The sequence below is a fragment of the Lepisosteus platostomus genome, chromosome 7 (assembly GCF_059453375.1).
Source record: "Lepisosteus platostomus isolate fLepPlt1 chromosome 7, fLepPlt1.hap1, whole genome shotgun sequence".
Lineage (NCBI taxonomy): Eukaryota > Metazoa > Chordata > Actinopteri > Semionotiformes > Lepisosteidae > Lepisosteus > Lepisosteus platostomus.
The window spans coordinates 50,161,940-50,184,851 of record NC_142617.1 but is presented as its reverse complement, the minus strand read 5'-3'; the positions used below and the strand labels follow the sequence as shown (position 1 = coordinate 50,184,851).

The window sequence follows — 22,912 nt, the reverse complement described above, 5'->3', positions numbered from 1 at the left end:
CGTGCCCTTCCAGCTCACTTGACTGATCAGTCTTCTGTCACTTACTGGCCCTTATTACTGAGACTGCAGGAGTTCCTGAGCCTGGTACAGTTTGTGATAAGGGTTCTGTTTAATGTCGAGGTCCCTCAGATGTTTCTTACAAAACAACAGAAATCTAATCACTTAATTAGGGGTTGGCTTGTTTGCTGTACTAAGTAATTCAAAAAAGATTAATAAAAAAACGTATCCTGTTAGGCACTAAATTAGGTTTCTTTTAGTCAGTAGCTGCATTAAGTTTTTTTCCTTAAAACTTAATTACTGTATGCATCTGTATTGACACATCACTATATATATATTGTGCATCACTTTATTCCACAGTACAGTAGTTGTAACTTCAAGACTGGAATGTCAGAATGAGGTCAAGTTTCATACTTGTCTAATTACTTTTTAAATGTTTTTGTTAGACGTTATTTTTCTTCATTGTTTTGTTTTTTCAAGATCCTTGGATCTGTTAGCTACTTTTAAATGAGTTAGTTTGGTAATAGCTTCCTCTTGGTTGTAACATTCCTTGCATTTCTCCATTTATCCTTAAACATTTTAGTGAAGAAGGCATGCAATTTGCTGGGTTTTTTTGCAAATGTTTGAAAAGACATGCAAAACTGTCAGTAATTACTTTGTGCTACACATAATTTAATTTGAAAATAAGCGCAGCATCTAGTCTGGTAGCAAATGCTCACGTGTTGTGCACAAGGGGTATGGATCAGTTTCTGACTGTCTTGTCTGTGTGCTCAGAGCCGAAGCCTGTGTACGCCCAGCCTGGCCAGCCGGATGTCGATCTCCCTGTGAGCCCCTCGGATGCCCCTATCCCCAATGCAGCACATGACGATGGCATGCTCCGGTACGCCGCTTTCCTTTGATTGGGAAAATAGGTCTCTCATCAATGTTTTTTACCCTTTTTAACTTAAAGCAAATAAGATGTGGTGCTTCTCCATTTTGCAGGCAAATACTTCCCACTCCATCAGATGCATTTAATGGCCAAACATTTCTGCAGTATGGGAATTCGTTGAACACATTATTACCACCGTGAAGACGCATTTGTAATTCTGCTGCATTCTTTCTGTAATCTAACCCGATCTTTCTTCCTTTTAGACCAAGCATGAAGCTCGTGAAGTTTAAGAAGGGGGAGAGTGTGGGCTTGCGCCTGGCGGGGGGCAATGACGTGGGGATATTCGTGGCTGGTGTGCTGGAAGACAGTCCTGCTGCGAAAGAAGGCTTGGAGGAGGGCGATCAGATACTCAGGGTGAGGAACAGGGCGCTGTGTCTAGAATATAGACTTGGTCTCGGTAGCCCTCTAAGTCTGATCAAGACTAGCAGGGTGATGCTTTGAAGATACAGAAAAACAATTGCTTGTGGCATATTTAAATTTTACTTTTCCGTCTTGTAGCATTGAGTTGTACATCGCCTACACCTTAATAGTAGGTATTAAGTAGTAGGTATTTAAAATAGTCTGGTTTTAGCTAGTCGAAATTAGCATTGGTTGGCAGAAGTGAAGTACCTCTTTCAGTGTTGTTCAGTGTGAAACCTGAACAGGTCTGAAATGCAACTCTTAACATTTGAATGACCATATAAAATTTTTTTGAAAATTGCTACATTTTGCATGTTGTGCAGAATTTTACGAGCGGGTGTAATGAAAATGCACTAGGAGCGTTCTGAAGCATTTCAAGACAAGATGGGATATTGCTAGCCACTTCTGGAAATCAGTGGCCAGAGAATGATGGCAACCCTTTTAGTTTTATGTAATAAGACATTACTAAAAAGTAGGAACTACTGTTACATTACTAACTTATTTGGTAAATGTTATCCAAAGTGGCTAATGTGTGCCCATTTATACAGTTTGGTATGTTACCAGTACAGAGTGAAAAGTACCTTGCTCAAGCTGTGCCCTACTTGAGATTTGAACCCATGACCTTTCAGTGATGAGAATGGAGCACTAACCATTAGCCCACACTGCTGCCTCGTGTTGTCCACTCTGCTATTTATTTGGTTTTCTTATGTGCATCTAGAATAAAAGCTTAGGATTATAGCTTCATTTCTCCTCAGCACAGTGCATTTTTATGAGTTGTGCAGTTGTGAAGTAGAGTGGTTATGCCAGTGAAGCTGATGCAGGTTCCAAGGTAGTTTTTCCAAGAAGCTTTATGTATACCTGTACCAATCTACAGTCTGCTCGAATTTCAGAAGTTTAGTAGTTTTATTATTTTTCCAAGGAAGTATGTTTGCCACTGCTAATTATTTTGAAAATCATTTGAAGCAGCTAACAAGCAAATACAGATGGGTCTGCACTGATTTCACAAAGCATTTCTGCCTATTTTCAGCCCTGTCATACTCATGTTAACAGCTGAAGAACTTGAATGTTCTGTAAATACTGTTTTCAGGATATTACTTCACATGTTGTTTTGTTCTCAAGGCCTGCAAAAATGTATGTTTCCTAGTCTTATTCTTTTCAAGATAAAGATCAGCATTGTAACCTCGAGTTAAAGAAATGATGTCAGTTAATGGCTTCATTTGTATTTTTTATAACCCCACTTTCTTTTCAAAAATAAGCATTTTATAATCCTACTGGGGAAAGGACACAAGGAAACAATGAAACGTGGAGTGAACTGTAACATAGTGCCAGCTCTGTTCTTTGTTTTCTTTAGGTAAACAATGTTGACTTCGCAAATATAATCCGAGAGGAGGCAGTTCTGTTTCTCCTTGATCTTCCCAGAGGTGAAGAGGTGACCATTTTGGCTCAGAAAAAGAAAGACGGTGAGTAAGATCTGTTATTTCTTATTAAAAGCTGCACCCTGTTCCAGATGTTCTGACTCACTAGAACAGTCCGTTTTCTGGAAATGCAAACATTAATTTATGAAGTCTTATTATCTATTTGATACATTGGTTTATTATTTTTCTGGCAGCTTCGCTATATTTGCCATCAGTACTCCTTATATCCACATACTCCTCAGTTAGAGTATTAAACAAGAATTGCTTATTAGTGTCGAAGAAAAGTCTTCACTCAGGTTAGGTGTGGTCAAGCCGAGTCCTTTATTAATGCGCATGAGGAGGATAGATCATGCAGATCTGAAAAAACTAACTCCCCGAGATGATAAATGCAATAAGTTTTATACAGCAGACTCACACAGGAAAGCTCACTCTAAGTTTCCATATTAGGAGTTGTTTTTTCTCTCGACAAACATTTATTTGTAACTGACCACGTTCTTCTTAAGAAGCAGTTCTACCTTGCATACAGACAAAAGGAAGTATAAAAATAAAAGGTGTGAAATGAGCTAGACATTCTGCGGTTTGTAATATCAATGTCAAAAGGTCAAATAATATGCTTGAATTATCTTTTTATACTGTTGCTAAGCAAAAGGCATATGAGCTAATAAAAAAAGTCACTATTTTATATACTTAATAAAAAAAGGCGAATGCTAAAATTCTTCCTCATTAGCAATGGTATGTTGGTGTTGCTGATGTTTACTGTAAAAACTATCTCGCAGGCATCCTGATAATATGGTACTTGTATCACAGTTGCTCTGCACATAACAGTTTTCTAAGACCTATTTCTATTTGTTGTTTCTAAATTGTAGTTTACAGAAGAATAGTAGAGTCGGATGTAGGGGATTCTTTCTACATCAGGACCCACTTTGAATATGAAAAAGAGTCTCCTTACGGACTGAGTTTCAACAAGGGAGAGGTGTTCCGTGTGGTTGATACTCTGTATAATGGAAAGCTGGGCTCGTGGCTGGCAATACGCATTGGCAAAAACCACCAGGAAGTTGAAAGAGGAATCATTCCTAACAAAAACAGGTGTGTATGTGCTGAGAAACAAATGCAACTTCTCTGTTTTTTTATGTTGTCCCAATTACATGACAGTCTGTTTGGTCTCAATCCTTTGATTATGCTTACCAGTCTTGTTAAACTGTCATTTCTTTGTCTTAGTATTGAGGTAACCTGCAGGGTAAAAACAGTGGGAACTCATCGTGTTCTGTTACCAATCATTTCATCATCCTTAGTTTCCTTCTACAGTATAAAATTAATAACAGTATGCAGTGTGGATACCCATTGAGTCCTAAGCCGATATTAGCAAAATAATATGTACACAAGCTACAGTAATTTGTTTAGTCTGTTTCCATGAAACCCATGAAAATGCCTAAACACAGCTCTTTTGGAACACGGTTTTGGAGACGGAAGGATCACCCTTCTTTATATTGAATGCATTTGTCTGTCTTTTTGCTCTGATGTGCATGAAGAGCTGAGCAGCTGTCCAGCGTTCAGTACACGCTTCCCAAGACGGCAGGAGGGGACCGTGCGGACTTCTGGCGATTCCGTGGCCTTCGCAGTTCCAAGAGGAACCTCAGGAAAAGTCGTGAGGACCTTTCTGCACAGCCTGTTCAGACCAAGTTCCCGGCTTACGAGCGGGTCGTGCTCCGAGAAGGTAAAGGCGGAAAATATCCATGATGGTTACATATCGAAAAGTTCTTCAAAGGTCAAAACAATTTGACCTTAGTTCAGTCCCCCATTTCTGCATCTGATGGGGTCGGGTCTTGGAGAGTGTTCATATCCGATGATAGTTTCTGATATTTGCTCGTCAAGTGTTAATGTATTTCTGTTGAATGCGACACGTGTTATAATGTCCTGTCCTGTGTTCAGCTGGGTTCCTCCGGCCAGTGGTTATCTTTGGCCCCATTGCTGACGTGGCTCGTGAGAAGCTGGCCAGGGAGGAGCCTGAAATATTTGAGCTGGCAAGTGAGTATGTCACATCTAATTTGTATGGAGTAATGGTAAAAAAAACATAAGACAAGATGTGTGTAATTTCAGTCAATACTTGTCATTTCTGAATAAATAGTACTCATTGTGGAGTGTGGCCTCTTATTTAAATTTGTTGTAAAAATAGCATTACAGACAAATTGCCGGCAGTACTGTGACAACTACTCACAGCTGTTTTTGCCTTTTTTAACAAATATGTAAAGTGTTTATACTGAAAAATGAAAAGGGTTTTTTGCAGTTCTATATTGCCTTTCAAAAGGTGCATAGTTAATTTTATCATATCAAGCTTTCAGTGATAATTATTTTTAAATTGTATCCTTTTAGGGTGATTATTTGCTAAAATTAAATCTAGAAAAATGTAATATCTCCCTAGAGTAAGAATAACATTGCTTCCATCAACTTTCTCAAGCTTTGACTTTTTTCAATTTTGAGTTAGTTTTTCTCAGTATTTAAGATCAGCTGTAAATAGATGGTTGTCCTGAGAAGCAAACCACTCGATAACTTATACAGTGAGTCAATACTGATGTCCTCATAGTATGACAAACATACAATTGATTTTTTTAATACTTAAATAACAAGATCATTCTTAATATTCTATGCAAACTCCCTACTTAACTTAATAATGAACTTGTCAACACAACTGGGGTTTGTGCACAGCGCCAATTTGTCTTGGGAGAAAACAGTTTGAAGTTAAGGAAATGCTTCTGTTCTTTGCAGAGAGTGAACCGAGGGACGCAGGAACTGATCAGAGAAGTTCTGGCATCATACGTCTCCACACTATCAAACAGATCATTGACAGAGTGAGTGTCGCTGCTGTTAGGCCCAAGACACCTTGCAGACTATTGCTGTGAAATGGTGCTAGAGATCACCATATTACATACAAAATGTTATATTGGGGTTATGGAAACATTGAATCATATTGGGGGGGGGAAAAGGATTTACACTTTCATTAAAAAAGTAGGACACTGCATTAGAAATCTTGAATTTTAGTGTTATGTAGTCACATCTATAAATACATTTTTACAACACTTTCACAGTAATAAACAAGTCTGATCTTCTGTGAATTTAAATGTGCTCAGTGATTTTCGCTTAAATCGCATTATAATTGTTCAATGAGGAAAATATACACTTTGGCTGTAGTATTTTGCTTTTTACCCTTTTGATGTCATATTTGTATAGTTATTAATCTTAAATACAGTATTGTGAAAAACTTTTTTGCTCTTCCTAATGCTGATTTGTTTTATTTTATAGGATAAGCATGCAGTGTTGGACATCACCCCCAATGCAGTGGACAGGCTGAACTATGCTCAGTGGTATCCAATTGTAGTGTTCCTGAACCCAGATAGTAAGCAGGGAGTTAAAAACATGAGAACGAGGCTGTGCCCAGAATCAAGAAAGAGTGCCAGGAAGCTTTATGAACGTGCCCTTAAGCTGAGGAAAAACAACCACCATCTTTTCACAAGTAAGTGGGTAGGGGCTTGTCAATATAGTCAAGGAAAGGGAATGTGTTCTCTCCATTAGTGCGTTGTACAGACACATTATTTCTTGGACTGTACAATGACATGCCTCTTCAAGATTGCTTAGCTACACTCTCTGAGAGTTCATTATGCATTCTGCGCACGCTGAGCACTGTGTGAAATGTGGCATGTTCCTAATTATTGGAGTCTGCCAGGGAAACAAAACTCTTCTTCCAGAACTGGCGCTCTGAACTGCTGTGTGACACAGGCTGAAGTGGCAAATGTTATTTTTAGAACATCCTTATCGTTTCAGTTCTTGTTAAAAGGGGACGGCACCAATAAATGGATTCGGTGATGATTAGATTTTTCCTGAGCCCTTGGCCCCTAAAGATGCTATCTACACAGAGAGGTTATGAAATTTAAAAGGTCATGAAATGGGATGTGCAAGGCTCCGTAATCTAGGGGAAGAAAATTTTCTGTTCATCTTATCCACGTAGTCAAGCTTTAGTTTCACATTTAGTCAGATGGAAATATAACTCTGTCAGTGCTATAATATTAAATATTATATGAAATAACAGTGATATAATATTAAATATTATGAGTTCTGACATTCTCATTATTGTATGATCTTTTCTGATTTCCTGTCTGGTGTTTTTCAGCTACTATCAATATGAATTCTATGAACGATGGCTGGTATGGAGCACTAAAGGAGACTGTACAGCAGCAGCAGAACCAGTTGGTATGGGTCTCGGAAGGCAAGGTGAGCATGTACTTTCGGGGTTACAAGAGAAATCTTCAAAAACAAGTTTAGTAAGCATCCAGTTTTTTGTAACAAGTTGTAAAACACGTTCTTCAGTACGTCCTGATCATTATGCTCCATGATCCATGCCTGTTTCCATCTTGGTTTCCTCTCTCGCTCTTAGGCGGATGGTGCTCCTGATGACGACCTGGACTTGCACGATGACCGGCTGTCCTACCTTTCCGCCCCGGGAAGCGAGTACTCCATGTACAGCACTGACAGTCGGCACACGTCTGACTACGAGGACACGGACACTGAGGGCGGTGCCTACACCGACCAAGAGCTGGACGAGACTCTCAACGACGAAGTGGGGCCGCCAGCCGAGCCAGCCATTACCAGATCTTCGGAGCCGGTGCGTGATGATCCGTCTGTTCTCCAGGATCCTCAGGGATACCCATCTTACCAGCACTCAGTGCAGGCTGATGTGCCCAACCGGATAGACCCAGCAGGATTCAAGATGCCAGCACCACAGCAGGTAACGAGAGCCTCAGTAGTTGAATATATAGTTGAAATATTTCAGTAGGAAGATGTGAAAAAATACTTTTTGTAGTTTGTCAAAGAACTTGGAATTACATTGACTGCCTGACAACTGTCTCTACATAATGTTTATTGTACTGTTGCTGGAAGATTTAGTGATATTTGTCTCTATGGACTTTGGTTGTAGTTTTTATTTTAAATTAAATCCGATACCAGACATGATCATGTGCAAACCAAATTATAATATTGCATTTATACTTTATACTGTATGCTGTTATTACATTTAGTTGTTATTAGTAAAGATAATTTTTTTGTAGATAAATTTTTTATTCGTTATGTAATCTAATGGAACATGAATTGATGCAGTTTCTCAATTTCAAACAGCAGTTTGTTTAAAAAAAAATTGTGCTGCTGCATTACGCCAGTAATGTATTAAACAATCTTAAACACTACTTCACAGAAAACAGAGGCTGTTCCCGCCATGCCTAACCTACCCCATCAACCTGAGCCTATTGCTGTTGTGACAGCGCCATCTGCTGTTGACCACTCTGTATATGCACCTGAGGAGCCTCCTGCTGCTCCTCTCAGCAGCTACAGCCCCCAGGCTGGTCCACTTAGGAAGCCTGCCCCTGAGCTAGCTCAGGCAATGCCAAATGATCCCCATCAATCTGGACTGCCCATTACAGAACCAAAGGTACCAGTGCTACCCCCCTCTCTTCAGATGCTGCCTCTTGCCATGCTTACACTCTTCACACCTCGTGCATGAACTTTTTATCTGCCTACCTTCTTGAATGCTTTTGAGAACAGAAACACTATGCTTGGAAAAACTTCTGCTGCATCTTCACACACAAGAAAAAGAGCTTTTCACAGTTGCTTGTTTATTTTGCATGGTTAAAAATGTTTTTTTTCGTCCGGGGGGGGGGAATAGGATGACTTAACTGTCAACAGCTTCACTGACTTGACTCTGAAGCTGCACATTCTGTGATAATGAATCTTATCAAGTACCTCTAGTGCGTACCTGCAGCCTGATTTGTAGCCAATACAATTGGATCCATATCAGGATCTCTTAATGGATAAAGGAGGGATGACTGGCTAAAAGTGGCATGTTAAAATTAAATGCTGTATTTCAATCAAGATATTGAGATCAGTTTTTTTTTATCCAAATGATTGATTGAAAGGCTACTAATCAGACTCCATGTATTTAAAAAAACTGTTGAAATGTCTAAAAAGGTAAGTAATGCCTTGTTTACCTTCTGAGATGGTAATGTATCAAAACATTTACATTTTTATGTTAGATATGCAGATGGTGTACAGTGCTGTCCTGCTGAAAAGCATTTGGAGAAAGTTTCAGAATTGATCAAATAGAATTTGAAAAAAATGTATAGAGGGTGCTTGCAATAGTGTGTTTTCTGCAATAGTGTGGTACTGAAACAGAAGAATTTGCCTTAATTTAATTGGGCTTAAACATTCTGTAGTTGCTGCCTCTGTTCTGGGTTTCCCACTGTGGCTACTTTCAAGCCTTGTGTGTGTTTTTTTCTGTAATCCGTGCCTAAAGCTGTACCTGTTTTAAATTTAATTATAAAGATTTTAAGATTGTTTTGTGTTTTCATGTTTTTTTTTCTCTTTTTCAACAGATGTATAAGAAAGATCTTTATGGTATGGAAGAGCCAGCAAGGCAGAATCATGGCATGAAGCAGCCCGTCGTAGGCCATCCCATGCAGAGATATGACAAAGAACAACCTCTGAACTACGAGCCACAGCCTCAGTACCAGGATGAACAGCCATACAGAGATTACGATCATCCGCCATACAGATACGATTCTGCGGGCAATTACATGGAACCAAAGTCTCGCAGCTATGACTCGCACCTACACTATGAAAACCGAGTGCCTCACTACGACGATCAGTGGTCACACTATGATCAAAACCCTCCTCAGGCTTACACGGCCCGAACTCCGTACGAGAACCAGCACCCCCAGAGCTATGAACCTAGGCCCCCCTATGAGGAGAGTGCAGAGCGTGAGTACAGCCCCACTCAGCCTCGTTATGAAGAGTCACCCACTGTAGGATATGATAGTCGGCCGCGCTATGAGCCACCAGCAAAAAGCTACGGCAAGCCTCTTCAGCCACGTTACGAAGAGCAGCCTCCCGTTGGCTATGAAGCGCGCCCCAGGTATGAGCCTGAGCCGCATGCCTTCCCCCCTCCTGTCTCCCGGTCGCCCGAACCCAAGCAGTACTACGACCCTCAGGTCAGGCCCTATGCTCAAGGGCCCCAGCGGCCGTATAAATTAGGACAGTACGAGCCTCCGCTAAATGCAGAGCCTCCCCTGCCGCCACCGCCACAGGTGCAGCCTAAATCAGAAGTTCCACCTGTGTCCAGTAAACCGCTGCCCCCGCCACCGGCAGCTGACCAGGATGACGACCCAGCCATGAAGCCGCAGTCGGTGCTCACCAGAGTCAAGATGTTTGAGAACAAGAGGTCAGCATCTGTGGACCGGGCCAGGGAGGCTGGGGACTCTGCTGTCATCAAGGTGGGTAGCAACCACATGGCATCTCTAACACTCGATAGTTGTTTCTATCAGACTTTTCATGAGCTAGCTTAAGGCAATCAGACAGAATACTTTGTTTTTCTATCTGGATGCTATGTAGAGATGTAAAAGGAGATCGTGTTGGGATGTTTTTATTGTACTTTTATATGCATACCTTAACCCAAAACATCTGTCGGAAGCTAATCTACTCAGAGTGGTAACAGATTGTGATTTTTACTGCTCTCAGTCTAAGCAAATGCAAAGGATGAATTAGAAGCATTGGAACATTTTTGTTGAACTCAGGGGCTATAAGTGTTCTCGTGCTCTTTGATCTTAGTGTGGCTTTTGATATTCTAAATCATTCAGTATTTTCAGTATAGATGGCTTTCCCATTCACGTGTCAGCTGTAGTCAGGAATCTGGGAGTCACACTTGAACCTCTTTTTTTATTCACCTTAGAAATATTGCCCACATAAAGCAATTTCTATCAATGTCTGATGCCGAGTTCTTGATTCATGCATTTATAATAATAATAATTGCTTACACTTATATAGTTAGGACCTCGGTTTTACGTCTCATCTGAAGGACGGCGCCTGTTTACAGTATAGTGTCCTCATCACTATACTGGGGCATTAGTAGCCACGTGGACCACAGGATGAACGCCCCCTGATTTCCCCACTAACAACTTCCAGCACTTTTTTCTTAGTTTTTCCCAGGAGGTCTCCCATCCAGGTACTGACCGGGCTCACCTGCTGAGCTTCAGTGGGTTGCCAGTTGTGAGTTGCAGAATTATATGGCTGCTGGCATCAAGGCTTGAGTTTTGCAACTCGGGGCTCCCTGACACTCTCCTCACTCAGTTCCAATGTGTCCAAAACTCTACAGCTAGACTCTTAGCATTTCACTTCTACACTTAAATTTCTGCATTGGATGCCTGTAAAGTCACATACTCGGTATAAGGTCTTTTTACTGACTTTTAAGGCTCTGAATCTGGCTCTTTTGGAGGAGTGCCCTTCCTCCAAGAGAAATTCTTTGACTTTTAAAATCTAAACTTAAAACTTACCTTTTAACTAGGGGCTGTGTCCGATTGCTTTACAGTGTACTTGTGTGTTCTTCTTTCATTTTATTTACTATTTTATTTTTTATTTTTCTTTATTCCTATCTATAGTGATGATGATGATTATTATTATAACTTCCTCGGTTCAAAATTAGACCTTTAGATTAGATAGATTCTTTATTGATCCCGTGAGGGAAACGGTTTTAGACAAGTTATTGATTTTGCCATCACTCACAAAATGACTTGACTTTAACAGCCTGCTGAAGCTGCCCCTAAGACTGTGATTGGCCCAGGCCCAGTTCCTAAGGCCAACTCTCTGAGCCACCTGGACCAGGAGAAGACTTCATACAGGTACAAGAGCTGTAGTAGTAACAATACTAATCTGTAATTTAACAAAAGCTTTTATACAATGCATTTTGCACAGAATAGAATATAGCTGTTTCAGAGTCCATTACTCTAGAATCTTTAGCATACACGATAGTTGCTGCTTTTTTAAATTATATCTTTTTCGTACCAGCACAGCCTCAGATACAGCCCAACTACTCTTACAGGTAACCAGTCACTCCTCCCAAGTTTTTTTGTGTAAGGATTTGAAATTTTAAATTTTATCTGAGGTCACATGAGGTTTGATTCCTCTAGTTAGGACTTGGTGATATGTATATATAGATCTCATGTCTTAATATGTAAAACCAAAGACTCATAAAGTGATGTCTTTTTTTCACATCACTGTATGTTATTTTGCAGATCACCTAAATTATTAATTTAGTCTTTAAATTTAAAAATGTTATTTTGCAATTTAGTCTTGGGCCTCATAGGACCAGCTGTGAGTATTTGTTGGACTGGTTTGCGTGCATAAGGAAACTTGGAACGAAGAGGTCACCTAAAGCAAAACAGTAAACGCAAATGAGATCATCACTAGGTAAACACTTGGCACATGTACTAAATTATTTGGGATTTTTCAATACATAAATCCACCTAATACCTTTTTGTGGTTTTTTTTTATTTAAATCTACTTGTCTTGTAATCGGGCAATGATTGCACATTCTTAAGTTTCCATTTAATTATATTTCCTTTTTTTGCATCAGGGGCCCAGAGCCACAGAAACCTCAGGTCAAGGCCCCGGAGGATATTGTGCGCTCTAACCACTATGATCCTGACGAGGATGAGGAGTATTACAGGAAGCAGCTCTCCTACTTTGATCGAAGGACCTTCGATAACAAGCCTGCTCCACAGCAGTCTGTCAGCCGCCTCCTTGACCCAGTCAAGCCAGCACAGCCCAACTACTCTTCCAGGTAACCAGTCGCTCCCCCACGTTTCTTTCTGTGGAAGGATTTGAAATTATAATTGTGCTTTAACAACCTCAGTTATCTTTGCTAAAAGAGGAATCTGTATTGGTCCTATCGGATATTATCTAGACAGAGGCTAACATGTCTTAAAACAGCAGTTTCTTTACAAGTGAGCCAAATATTGTACGACTGGTTTATATATTTGTGGTTATTTCCAATTTGACTGTTTGCTTCAGACAGAGAAGCTTGTTTCCTTAGTTTTAAAGTTTTTTTTAAAGTTTTAAAGTACTGACATAATTAGTTTTTGTTGAAATCTGAAGTCTGGAAGAAAGTTAATTAGCTCAGATCTTGATTTTCCTTTTAAAAGATAAGCAGAATGAGATGCATTTTGCTTCCTGAAGTGCAGTACTCTCAAAACTCGTCTAGCATTTGGCACTTCTTTCCTTCTTCAAAGCTGATGTTTTATTTCTGGCGGTAAACATGATATTTCTGGCCATACATTTTCAGAAGGAAACATTTCCAGAGTTAAAATGTTCCGAAAACCTCAAAGCTGTACTGTTTGTGTAAGAGTATTGTTTTTTGTTAGTCTTATCTAGTTACAAACTTAAAATTTCGATTCAGGTCAGCAGTTTAAATCTTTTCTGTTTCCTTAAAAATATGAAAAGCTTGAGCAGAGAGACTTTAAGAAGCTTGTAGTGACCTATAAAAGTTGAATGCTCTCCTTCTGTCCTTCCTTGTGCACAATGTGCTGAAGATTTGGGTTATATAAATAGTTGTTGGTTTTTACTTTAGGCAGAATCTGGGCGGCTTGTCCTCTTTTATAGAAGAATTACTGAGTTTGCCCACAGGGATAATTTGGTCACATGTTTATCGATTTCAATTACTTTTTCTATATGAAAGTTTCCTTCTAGGAGTAAACTGAATATTCTACTTGGTACAACAAAGAGACTTTCTTCTTTAATTGCTGCTTTGTAGTCAGTTAGCCCAGCAGGCTTCTACTGGCCTTAGGGGTGTGTGATACATGAAGGTCACCTCCTTTCTAATCTGTCATTGGTCACACATGAAGCAATCAAGTAACCACAGCCTGTTTGTCTTGTGCACAGCCCTTCAGAAGGGCCCTAAAAGTCAGTTTGAGTGCTTTTCAGATTCACCTAGCACAGTAGCTCTCAAACTTTTTTGACCAAATACCACCCCTGACCAAACCAAAGCATTCAAGTACCACCTACAAGTCATCTTCTCATAGGAACCCCAGAAAATCTCAATGACCAACATGAGCGCGTGTGCACACACACTCACATACACGTATAATAAATATTATAATAATAAACTTTATTTGATATAGCACCTTTAAAGGTGGCTTCCCAAAGCGCTTTACAGAATGACAAAAGGAACAACAACAATTAAAAATAAACATTAAAAAAGCACCATTTCAGTGAGAGGGGTGAGCCTGTTCAGTCGAGCAAAGCAGATGTGAATTCATTGGTCAAGCCATGATACAATTCACAACAGAGTTTAACAGATTTTAAATCCTCAGTCATTTTCTTGATGGCAAAGGCCTCGCAGTGGATGCTGCAGTTCATATCTAGAGCAAGCTCTCTAATTAGTGAAACTACACCGCTATGTCGGCTTGTCATCCCTCTAGCACCGTCTGTACAAACTCTGACACTTTTTGTCCTGTCGATGCCATTCTCTTCGATAAATTAATTCAGAAGCTGAAATATGTGCTCTCCTGTAGTTCCTGTTGATAGTGGCTTACAGAACAGAAAGTCCTCATGGGACGTACCCTCAAACTCGTATCTACCGTAAATGAGCAAATTGGCCAAATCAATGTCATTTACAGACTCATTTAATATCGGTGAAAAGCATCTGCTCATCTTAACGCGCTCTATCAGCGTACTTTTGACATCATCCGCCATATCAATAATTCTATGAGTGACCGTGTCTTTCGGAGGGGGCAGCAGGTCGAGCTGTTTAGCAGCCTTTTCTCCAAACATAATAGTGTCAGCTCTTTTGCCAACGGTAAACAAAGTTCTTCACAAGTAGAGTCTGCAAGCTTGCATTTTGTCCCGTTTCAATTTCAGGAGTCCGTCTCAGAAGTTAAAAGAAGTTTTTATTTCATGCGCATGGGAGCGAAACACAGAAATGCTTGGTGTATTTTTCTCAAATTAACCTAGAACAGTTCTTAAATATTTTTCAGTTTTATCACGCTTTCCTGCGCTTACAACATTGGCATTATTCCAAAATCACGCACAGTCTCCTACCTCCCTATTTGCTGGAGATAACTTTTTTAAATAGAATTGGCTGCTTTCGTTCATAGCATGCATGCCTACACAATGGTATCGAATTACATAGTAGCTCTTGTGTCTAATCGAGTATTAGCGCGCGCTGTATTGTAGTACGTAGGCTGCGTATTCGACAAACTAATTTTCAGGCACACAACAAAGTTCCAGGGTCTTATGGCGTACCGCCTGGCAGCACTCCGCATACCACAACTGGTACGCTTACCGTAGTTTGAGAACCACTGATCTAGCAGAATCGGAGCCATAGTGTCATCGGCCTTCAGGATGTGCATCTTGAGGTTTTGTTGTTTTTTCTAATTTGTGTTTAACTCAGATTTTGCTCACCTGTCATATTGACACCAAGGCTGTGTTCTGCTTTTGTTGTCAGATAAATGGGCCTGGTGTTGCCTTATAGATGTTATAGATGAATAAAGCCTATTGATTTAAGAGGATTTTTAGAAGGAAAAAAAATAATTACAGATGCACAAATGTGTATTATAGTATTTAATTGCTAATGGAAGTGCTAAAATAAGGGTGTCTTATTCTAGGGATGTTGAATTGATAAGGTATGCCTATGTGGATGATATGAGAGTAAAGCCAAGGCAGGTCAGATTGCAGTTCATTTGACTGTGAAAATTCATAGTATGATTCAACTGGGATTGAATTATTTTTGCCTTCCTGTCTGTTTTGCACCTGACCTCACAAAATAAGTACTATGGATCATTTGATTATCACCATGGGTTATATTATATCTGATTTCTCTTTCAAATTAGTAAAAAAGATTAAGCTTCTATCAAAGCTTAGAGCGCAGCATTGTCTTTTTCTTTGTTCATACGTAGGGTCCAACTTATATTGCAGATTGTAGAATTTGTCATTATCCGACTTCTTTTGCACTGTGAAGCTGATTACTGGGGCAGCATTACAAAATAGACTTTGCGTGTCACAGTCTCTTAGGACTTGATGTTTACTTCATAGGATCAGATATTCTGTAACTTATTGTACCTGACTTCCCTTCAAAACCAGAAAAGTAGACATCTTTCACTAATAACTACTGATGTACTCGGGCATTTCTCCTCTGATCTCTGTAACTTGTTGTGCATCATCCTGTTAAAAGATCACTCCTTTATAAAAATGTAATTGTGTGCCCTACTTCCTTTGTCCTGCACAGTCAGTCAGCACATTCAAGCTGGAAGTTGCTGAGCATTCAAGTAAAGGTGTAAAAATGCCAAACAGGAAGCAGAGACTTGACCTGATAAAAAAACACCAGCTGACATATGTTGTAATTGTAGCAAATACAATTGGGAAGTGTAGCTCATTTTCACTCCAAGGTCACATTATTCCAAATAATTCTAAAGTTTTTATCTGTTTTAATCTTCCTCATTTAATTTAAACCTGGTCAATTACCATGGTGATTGAAAGAGATAAAATCGCCTTTTGTCATTTTACCCACAATTGTGCAACAGTATTTTTTCTACTGCAGTTTAAGTAGTGCTGTTCATTTCATTTTTCTTTATCCCATGCATTCAATGGTTTGAAATGATCATTTTCCATTTCTTTTCCTTTGTTTTTACATTTGCTTTGCAATCACCCACAGTAGATTTCTTGGCTCTTACACTAGCTATGACCACCTGAAAAGGAATCTAAAGGGGTAAGAACACCAGTCCTGCCTTCAGTGTGAGAGTAGTTCAAGTTATCATGATGTTCACAGACGTCCACAAGCTGTATATGCATGTATATTCCAAATTTTCTCAGTCTGAAAATTTCATAAATTAGATATATACGATATTATTTCCTTGTTTTAAAGGAAACATTTTCCATTTCTTTTCCTTTGTTTTTACATTTGCTTTGCAATCACCCACAGTAGATTCTTGTTTTAAAAGAATTTGCTTTGCTCATGAATAGTTACTGCAAAAAGCTGATGGCACATTTTTTGCTCATCAAAATATTTATGCCATCTGATATTCAAAGATCAATGCATATTTTACTTATTTGTGGGTGTTTTTTATTTTTATGTTTGCAAGTGTTAAAGATTGCTTCAGGTGTCAGTGTTTTTAAAACCATTTAGGTGTTAATCAGCAGAACAATGCTAAAATTAGCAAAAGATGCTATACCTGAAACTTTCTTACCAAAACATTGGTCCTCCTTGATGACTTACTCTTGATGTACTCTCACATCTTGCAAGAAAGGAGAGAATTATTCCAATGATTGAGACCTCTAGGGTGTTTGTTCTGCGCATGTTAAACATTGTGTTTTGTTCATAGACAGTAGTTATAAACAATTTGTGAGTCTCCTAGACATATAATAGACATTGTGTGTGGGTTTGTGAATACCGTAGTTTCTGTGTCGGCTTGTTTAAAGGAAATTGAAATTATTTCTGTTCCCTGACAGGGGTGAGGCTGTGGAGAAAGTGAGTCCTGCAGAGAAGAGATATGAACCTGTGCCTCAGATTACTCCACCTGCATCTCAGTATGGTCAGCCAGTGCAGACGCGGCCGGCCCCTTCTGTTCCCCCAGCAGTCCTGCCCAAACCGCTGGCCCTCGAAGGTACCCGACCTGTCTGCCAGCACTTCTTGCCTTTGGACTTGAATTGATTTTTCTGATCATCACTGTGAAAAATGCATGCAGTGTTTTATTTCATTAGTTAACAATGATAAATTCTGGATTGGAGTATGGTGACTCATTAGTGTGGTAAAATAAAATTTCACTCTGTAAAGCTGAATATCTATTAATGAAATCCTTGTCACTATGAAGGACTTTAATTGAGCTCTGCGCATTGTTTTTTGTCAAATAAATTGTGTGTAATAGCAAAAACTGACTTGCTTAGTGAGTATTTTAAATGTAGCTCAGAGAGAGAATTCATTTTTGTTTTCCTCTTTACTTTCAGTCAACCCTCTGCCTTTGGAGGCTCTCAGCACCCCCAAGTGCAAGCCGGAGCCCCCTTCCTTGCAGACCGCACCCACATCTCTGAGGCCCAGCAACCGTGAAGACACTGTCCAGTCCAGCTACCTTCCTCAGAAGAGTTTCCCTGAAAAGTCCCCTGTTAATGGCACTGACCAGCCTTCCAAACCAGTCGCAACCAGCTACAATCGCTTCACCCCTAAACCTTACACCAGCTCCGCCCGGCCATTTGAGCGCAAATTTGAGAGCCCGAAATTTAACCACAACCTTTTACCCAATGACACTCAGCAGAAGCCAGAGCCCCTGGTGAAGCCAGTGAGCACTGCCCCTCCACCTCCCTCCAAACCCCAGAGCTCACCACAGTCTGCAGAGCAGGACAGCGGCCTGGACACCTTTTCGCGGCCAGTAGATAACCGGCCCAAATACCAGCAAAACAACATCGGTGCTGTGCCCAAGGCTATCCCAGTCAGGTAACGACAAAATTCATACACTTGCAGTGCATTCATTCAACTTGCAGTAAGTGTGTACTGTTTTAATTATTGGTTTTAAGGGAAAACACAGATTCTCGACATCGGCAGTTTCACGTTATTGGAGGCAAGAAGACGTGTTCTGACAGACGAGCACAGTTTCAGACGTGCTGGCCCTTGTTTATATCCTTGACTGTGAGAGGTCTTGTTACCTTTAGCCCCAGTGCACTGGAGGATGACGAGGAGGATGAAGGACACACTGTGGTGGCTACGGCTCGAGGGGTCTTCAACAGCAATGGTGGCGTCCTGAGTTCCATTGAGACGGGGGTCAGTATCATCATTCCACAAGGAGCCATTCCTGAGGGAGTAGAGCAGGAGATCTATTTTAAAGTGTGCAGAGACAACAGCATCCTCCCTCCCTTAGACAAGGAGAAAGGTAAGAAAGGTCTTCTGTTTTTCCCTTTTGTAAGAAGTTGGTCTGTTACTTGAGTATGGTGTTTCAGAAGCATGTATTCATTTTAAACAGCAAGGTTTAATAAATAACTTGTATTTTATTTCTTAATAAATAGCTTGTATTTCCAAAATTCCTGATTTGCAGCTTCATTCAGCTCACTTTTGCTAAACCAAAGCTACTGAGCGTAATTTAGTTTTTAAACGACGCATTGTATTCAACCTTGTTAACCATATTGTTGAAGTGAGTGATGTACCTGAAATAAGGCACTGTCAACATATTATAATCCCATACCTCCAGACCTAGCTAGCTCTTGAAGAGGCTTCTGCATTATTGCCTTCTTCAGGGGTGTCAAAAGGGACTATAATCAAGTTTTGCAAAAGTATGTTTTCAGTGTTACGGCATTGCAATCATACAGTCCTGCTGTCTCGGACAGGATTTGTCCTACAATCTTTGTAAAGCAAAGATATTTTGCAGACTCTGCATTTTTAACTTGTTTGTTGCGAGATCTGCTGTCATTTGAGACAGCTGTTCTGAGCAGTGACAGATGGCACTGTTGTTCCAGGAGAGACTCTGCTCAGCCCTCTGGTGATGTGTGGCCCTCATGGTCTGAAGTTCCTGAAGCCTGTGGAGCTCCGCTTGCCTCACTGTGCGTCAATGACCCCTGATGGTTGGTCTTTTGCTCTAAAATCCTCCGACTCCTCGTCGGGTATGCTGTCCTCTCTCTTTCCTCTTGGGGTCACTGGGTGCTTTACTTGTGTGGCTTATAATTTGGGTTGTGGGTCACTGCGAAGTTCATTTTCTTTGGTGGTTTCCAGATCAAACTCTTCCCTGTGCTATGCTTTCATTCCAAATCCTGAACCATCTTCATTGTTTAATTTTGCAGTGCAAATCATAGAAGGTTAAAACTTTTTAAATATAATATAAATTCAATGATTTTATTATTCATTTGGATAGTCTTCTGAATGCTTTTAGTTTTTTTCCAGATTATAAGGATTAAATGTGTTAACCAGATAGCTACATGTAATTAGCAGGACTCCATAGTTAAAAAGAGTGGTCTGGTTTGAATCTTGATTTTAAAATAGAAATTGAGGTTGGGGCCATTTAGAAATCCCTCATTTAACAGTTATTTTGCTGTAGAAAGAAAAGGCAGTTCAGTTAATAAACCAGTATATCATAAGTCAAATCTGAAAGAGACTGTTCCTTAAGGAAGTGAAACATATAATAGTGATCTTTTAACCCTTAAAACATACTTAATGTTTCATCTTTTGAAATGCACTCATTGTTAGCATTGCCGATCTGGATTGTGTAACACACTAGTTCATGATTGCATTGTTTTAATCCACATTTGTAACAAGAAAGTGGTATACATCTCATGTTTTTGATTCTGCTGTATCACATGGTTAAGAAGAAAAAATAGAACAGATTTCTTCTTCACTGTATGATTGGCATTTCTGTGGATTAGTAAGTTAATTACCCAGTCTTGAATTGGAGAACAACTGATAAATTGGACTGTAGTCTCATTTGCTGCCTTACTGTTATTATAGGCAGATTGCTTGGCTGCAGTTTAATCCTCTTAATATACAACAAGACAATTCTTTCAGTTAATTTAGGTTTTGCGTCTTTATGAACGTCTCACTTCAGCCAAAGCTTTGAAGTATTTTCCTGTTCTAATTACAGTTTCTATTTCAAAAGCTTGCAAACTGAAATCCTTGCAGCCTAAATTATTCTCACTGCATTTTAGTCTTGTTTAAAGAAACTTCAAATTTTGCTGCTGTTTGTTGGATTTTTTAAGTTTTAGATGTGGGCTATCGTTCATCATTGTCTTACTATCACAAACTAGAAACAAACTGTGTACTACATATATTATAGAGGCCATAACTTTTGCAGTTTAACAGGTTCCTGGAAAAAAAAATTATTAGAAAGCTCTAAAAGGAGAGTTTGATCTGGAGATCTTGTGATAGTGTATTTCAGTTATGTGAATGGGATATTGAGATGTTTTGGGTTTTTATTCAGTACTAGAAACCTAAGCACACACTGAGCAGTGAGTGTGATATGACATTCCTGCAAATAAAACACCAATGTGTTTAAAAATAATATTGACATTTTAAGTGGGATGTATAGCTGTGTTCTACTCTCAGCATTCCAGTTACTAATTGGTTAGGAGTACTACAGTGGCTTTGAGCCCGTTCCGGTGTATCCACTTTTGACATTTTTGGATTTTTGTGGAATGCCTTGATTTTGACATTTAATACCGAATGAAACTCAACTATTAAGCACATATTAAGAAATTAAAAGAAATGTCAAACATCACAGGCAAATTCTGAAGCTGCTCTTGCTGGATGAAGATGTAATAGGGAGGATGTATTCGGTGTCATTGTTAGCAACAGTTTTAACTGTATTGTGGATAAAGTGTTTTGTCATCATTCTTATCACTTCACTTTTTTTGGATTTGTGTTTTCCTTTTCCTCCTCCAGGTGACCCAAAGAGCTGGCAGAACAAATCCCTTCCTGGAGACCCTAACTATCTTGTTGGAGCAAACTGTGTCTCTGTTCTCATTGACCACTTTTGAAGCGGGGAAGCAGCTGGTCTGTTGGATGTGAAAACTGGGATTTTGAGTCCTTTGACTGGGACTAAACCACTTAATGAAGTATTAACTGCTCTCTCAGACATTGTTTACTATACTTACAGGAAGGCAGTGTTCAAGTTCTCTTTTAAGTGCTGTTTGTCTAGGTGCTTAAAAGCTTGCAAAGAACTAGACTCTTGAACCATTGTTCAAATGCATGCCCAGTGCCAGAAATTTTTGAATCACATTTTAAGCCAAGTTTCCTAGTTAACTGCTTTTGTGAGGATTTCCATAAATTAGAAGGTTATTAAAGGGGAAGTGGAAGTTAGTTGAAATTGTATCAATAGCATTTTTATTGCTATTAGATTGACAAAGTGACTGTGGTCACTTAAGAGATTGTGGAGGCTTTGGCAGACTCCACCTCTGACGAGTTTTGACGTAGGCAAGCATCTTAAAATGTTTAAAAGGCTGACAGTTGTGAATGGTTTTTCAAATACAGCTTATACTTGTAACAGGCTGTATTTTTTTGGCTTAGCATTAATCATTTTACAGCATTTTACCTTAGAGCATACTGTTTTTTTAATAGCATTGGAACTCTCCCATTTTAAAGGGAACTATGCATGTGCTATGACTATGGTTCAGGTGCCTGCTCAAACTTGTACATTTACTCTCACTCTTATATTAACAAGCAGGGATGCCTTACCCTTATTCACTTTTATTTTGAAGTTTATATATTTTTCTTTACTTAGGGACATTTGATTTTTTTAAGTTATGATGATGATAAATTATGAAAGAAGGTATCTTTTTCCATTGTTGACCCATTGTATAAAGTGAACTTGGGTTTAGCACACAAGAACAATAGAGGCTGATGAAGGTATGCTTTCTTTTTTCGCTATGCATTTGATTAAAAACAAGATGCTGAAAGTTTGGCTGTACATACTGCTAGTATTTCGCCTTGGTTCTTGGTTTGTAAATGAACTTTTGTATGTCTTTGTTATTTTGTATAAAACTAAACTGAAAAAATGGTTTCTCAGAAAAGAATATCTTTGTATTCTGGTATACCCTTGAGCCTTGGAACTTGTAACTTAGCAGTAATCCAACTTTTCTACCAATATATACACCCGCACTACATAAACATTTTTATCTGTCACAGAACTTTTTATGCTTATTTACAAAACAAAGTGCTTGGTTTAAGAGAATTTCAAATTCTGTACTTTAAAGGGTCAGCTTTGAGAAGTGTTCCCTTCAGTAATTTGTGATACTGGATGCTGTACTGTGTGCCCTAAAATGTATTTTTGTACTAATAGACAATTTATTATGGCACAGCAGTACTATTTTCTTTAGATATAATAACACTGCTTAAATCCGATATTAACTCTTCACGTGTGGCTGACTTTTTTTCATTTTCTTTATTTTCTTTGCAACACATTTCTAAGTATACCACTGTATGACTTAATAAAATCATTTTTAAAGAAAAAGGAACTTATTTTTTTTACTTTGAAACTTGACAGTATCATCCCATTTTGAAATAAGTGCATTTTCACATTGTCAAATGGGTGCTCTAAAAACGTGATAAACATTATATGTTCACTGTAAATTATGCTTTATTACTGTTTATTTTTAAAATATGACCAAAACCTTTCCCTCGTCCAAGACTGAATACAGACAACCTGGACTTCATGAGGTTTCCAGCCTAGGCTGGGCTTGAGGTTATTGAGGTTAGTCTGGGTGCTTTTATTTCTTTAACTAGAGGACAGTGCCACCTCTGCAGCCAAACCAAACAACAAGCATGTGATCGGAATGTATATTTTTTCGAATAACAGATAAATGCAGAATTCACTATAAAAAGACTAAACTATCCATATCA

General features: G+C 39.2%; 1 protein-coding gene across 10 annotated transcripts in view; it reads left to right on the top strand.

The window, feature by feature from the left end:
- Window positions 1-22,523, top strand: part of tjp1a (tight junction protein 1a) — a 149,500-nt gene extending 126,977 nt beyond the window's left edge. For 5 of the 10 annotated variants that reach the window (XM_088641015.1, XM_088641013.1, XM_088641020.1 and 2 more), the window contains 19 exons: window positions 772-877; window positions 1,129-1,279; window positions 2,676-2,784; window positions 3,606-3,825; window positions 4,269-4,453; window positions 4,669-4,764; window positions 5,503-5,585; window positions 6,037-6,247; window positions 6,902-7,002; window positions 7,166-7,516; window positions 7,979-8,212; window positions 9,153-10,049; window positions 11,356-11,450; window positions 12,185-12,391; window positions 17,053-17,207; window positions 17,548-18,031; window positions 18,247-18,464; window positions 19,045-19,188; window positions 20,957-22,523. In XM_088641015.1, the coding sequence (XP_088497141.1) occupies window positions 772-877; window positions 1,129-1,279; window positions 2,676-2,784; window positions 3,606-3,825; window positions 4,269-4,453; window positions 4,669-4,764; window positions 5,503-5,585; window positions 6,037-6,247; window positions 6,902-7,002; window positions 7,166-7,516; window positions 7,979-8,212; window positions 9,153-10,049; window positions 11,356-11,450; window positions 12,185-12,391; window positions 17,053-17,207; window positions 17,548-18,031; window positions 18,247-18,464; window positions 19,045-19,188; window positions 20,957-21,051 (4,142 nt within the window). In that variant the 3' untranslated portion in view covers window positions 21,052-22,523. The remainder of the gene's footprint in view (window positions 1-771; window positions 878-1,128; window positions 1,280-2,675; window positions 2,785-3,605; window positions 3,826-4,268; window positions 4,454-4,668; window positions 4,765-5,502; window positions 5,586-6,036; window positions 6,248-6,901; window positions 7,003-7,165; window positions 7,517-7,978; window positions 8,213-9,152; window positions 10,050-11,355; window positions 11,451-12,184; window positions 12,392-17,052; window positions 17,208-17,547; window positions 18,032-18,246; window positions 18,465-19,044; window positions 19,189-20,956) is intronic. The other 5 variants (XM_088641016.1, XM_088641014.1, XM_088641022.1 and 2 more) reach the window with 5 other exon arrangements.
- Window positions 22,524-22,912: the final 389 nt, after the last annotated feature.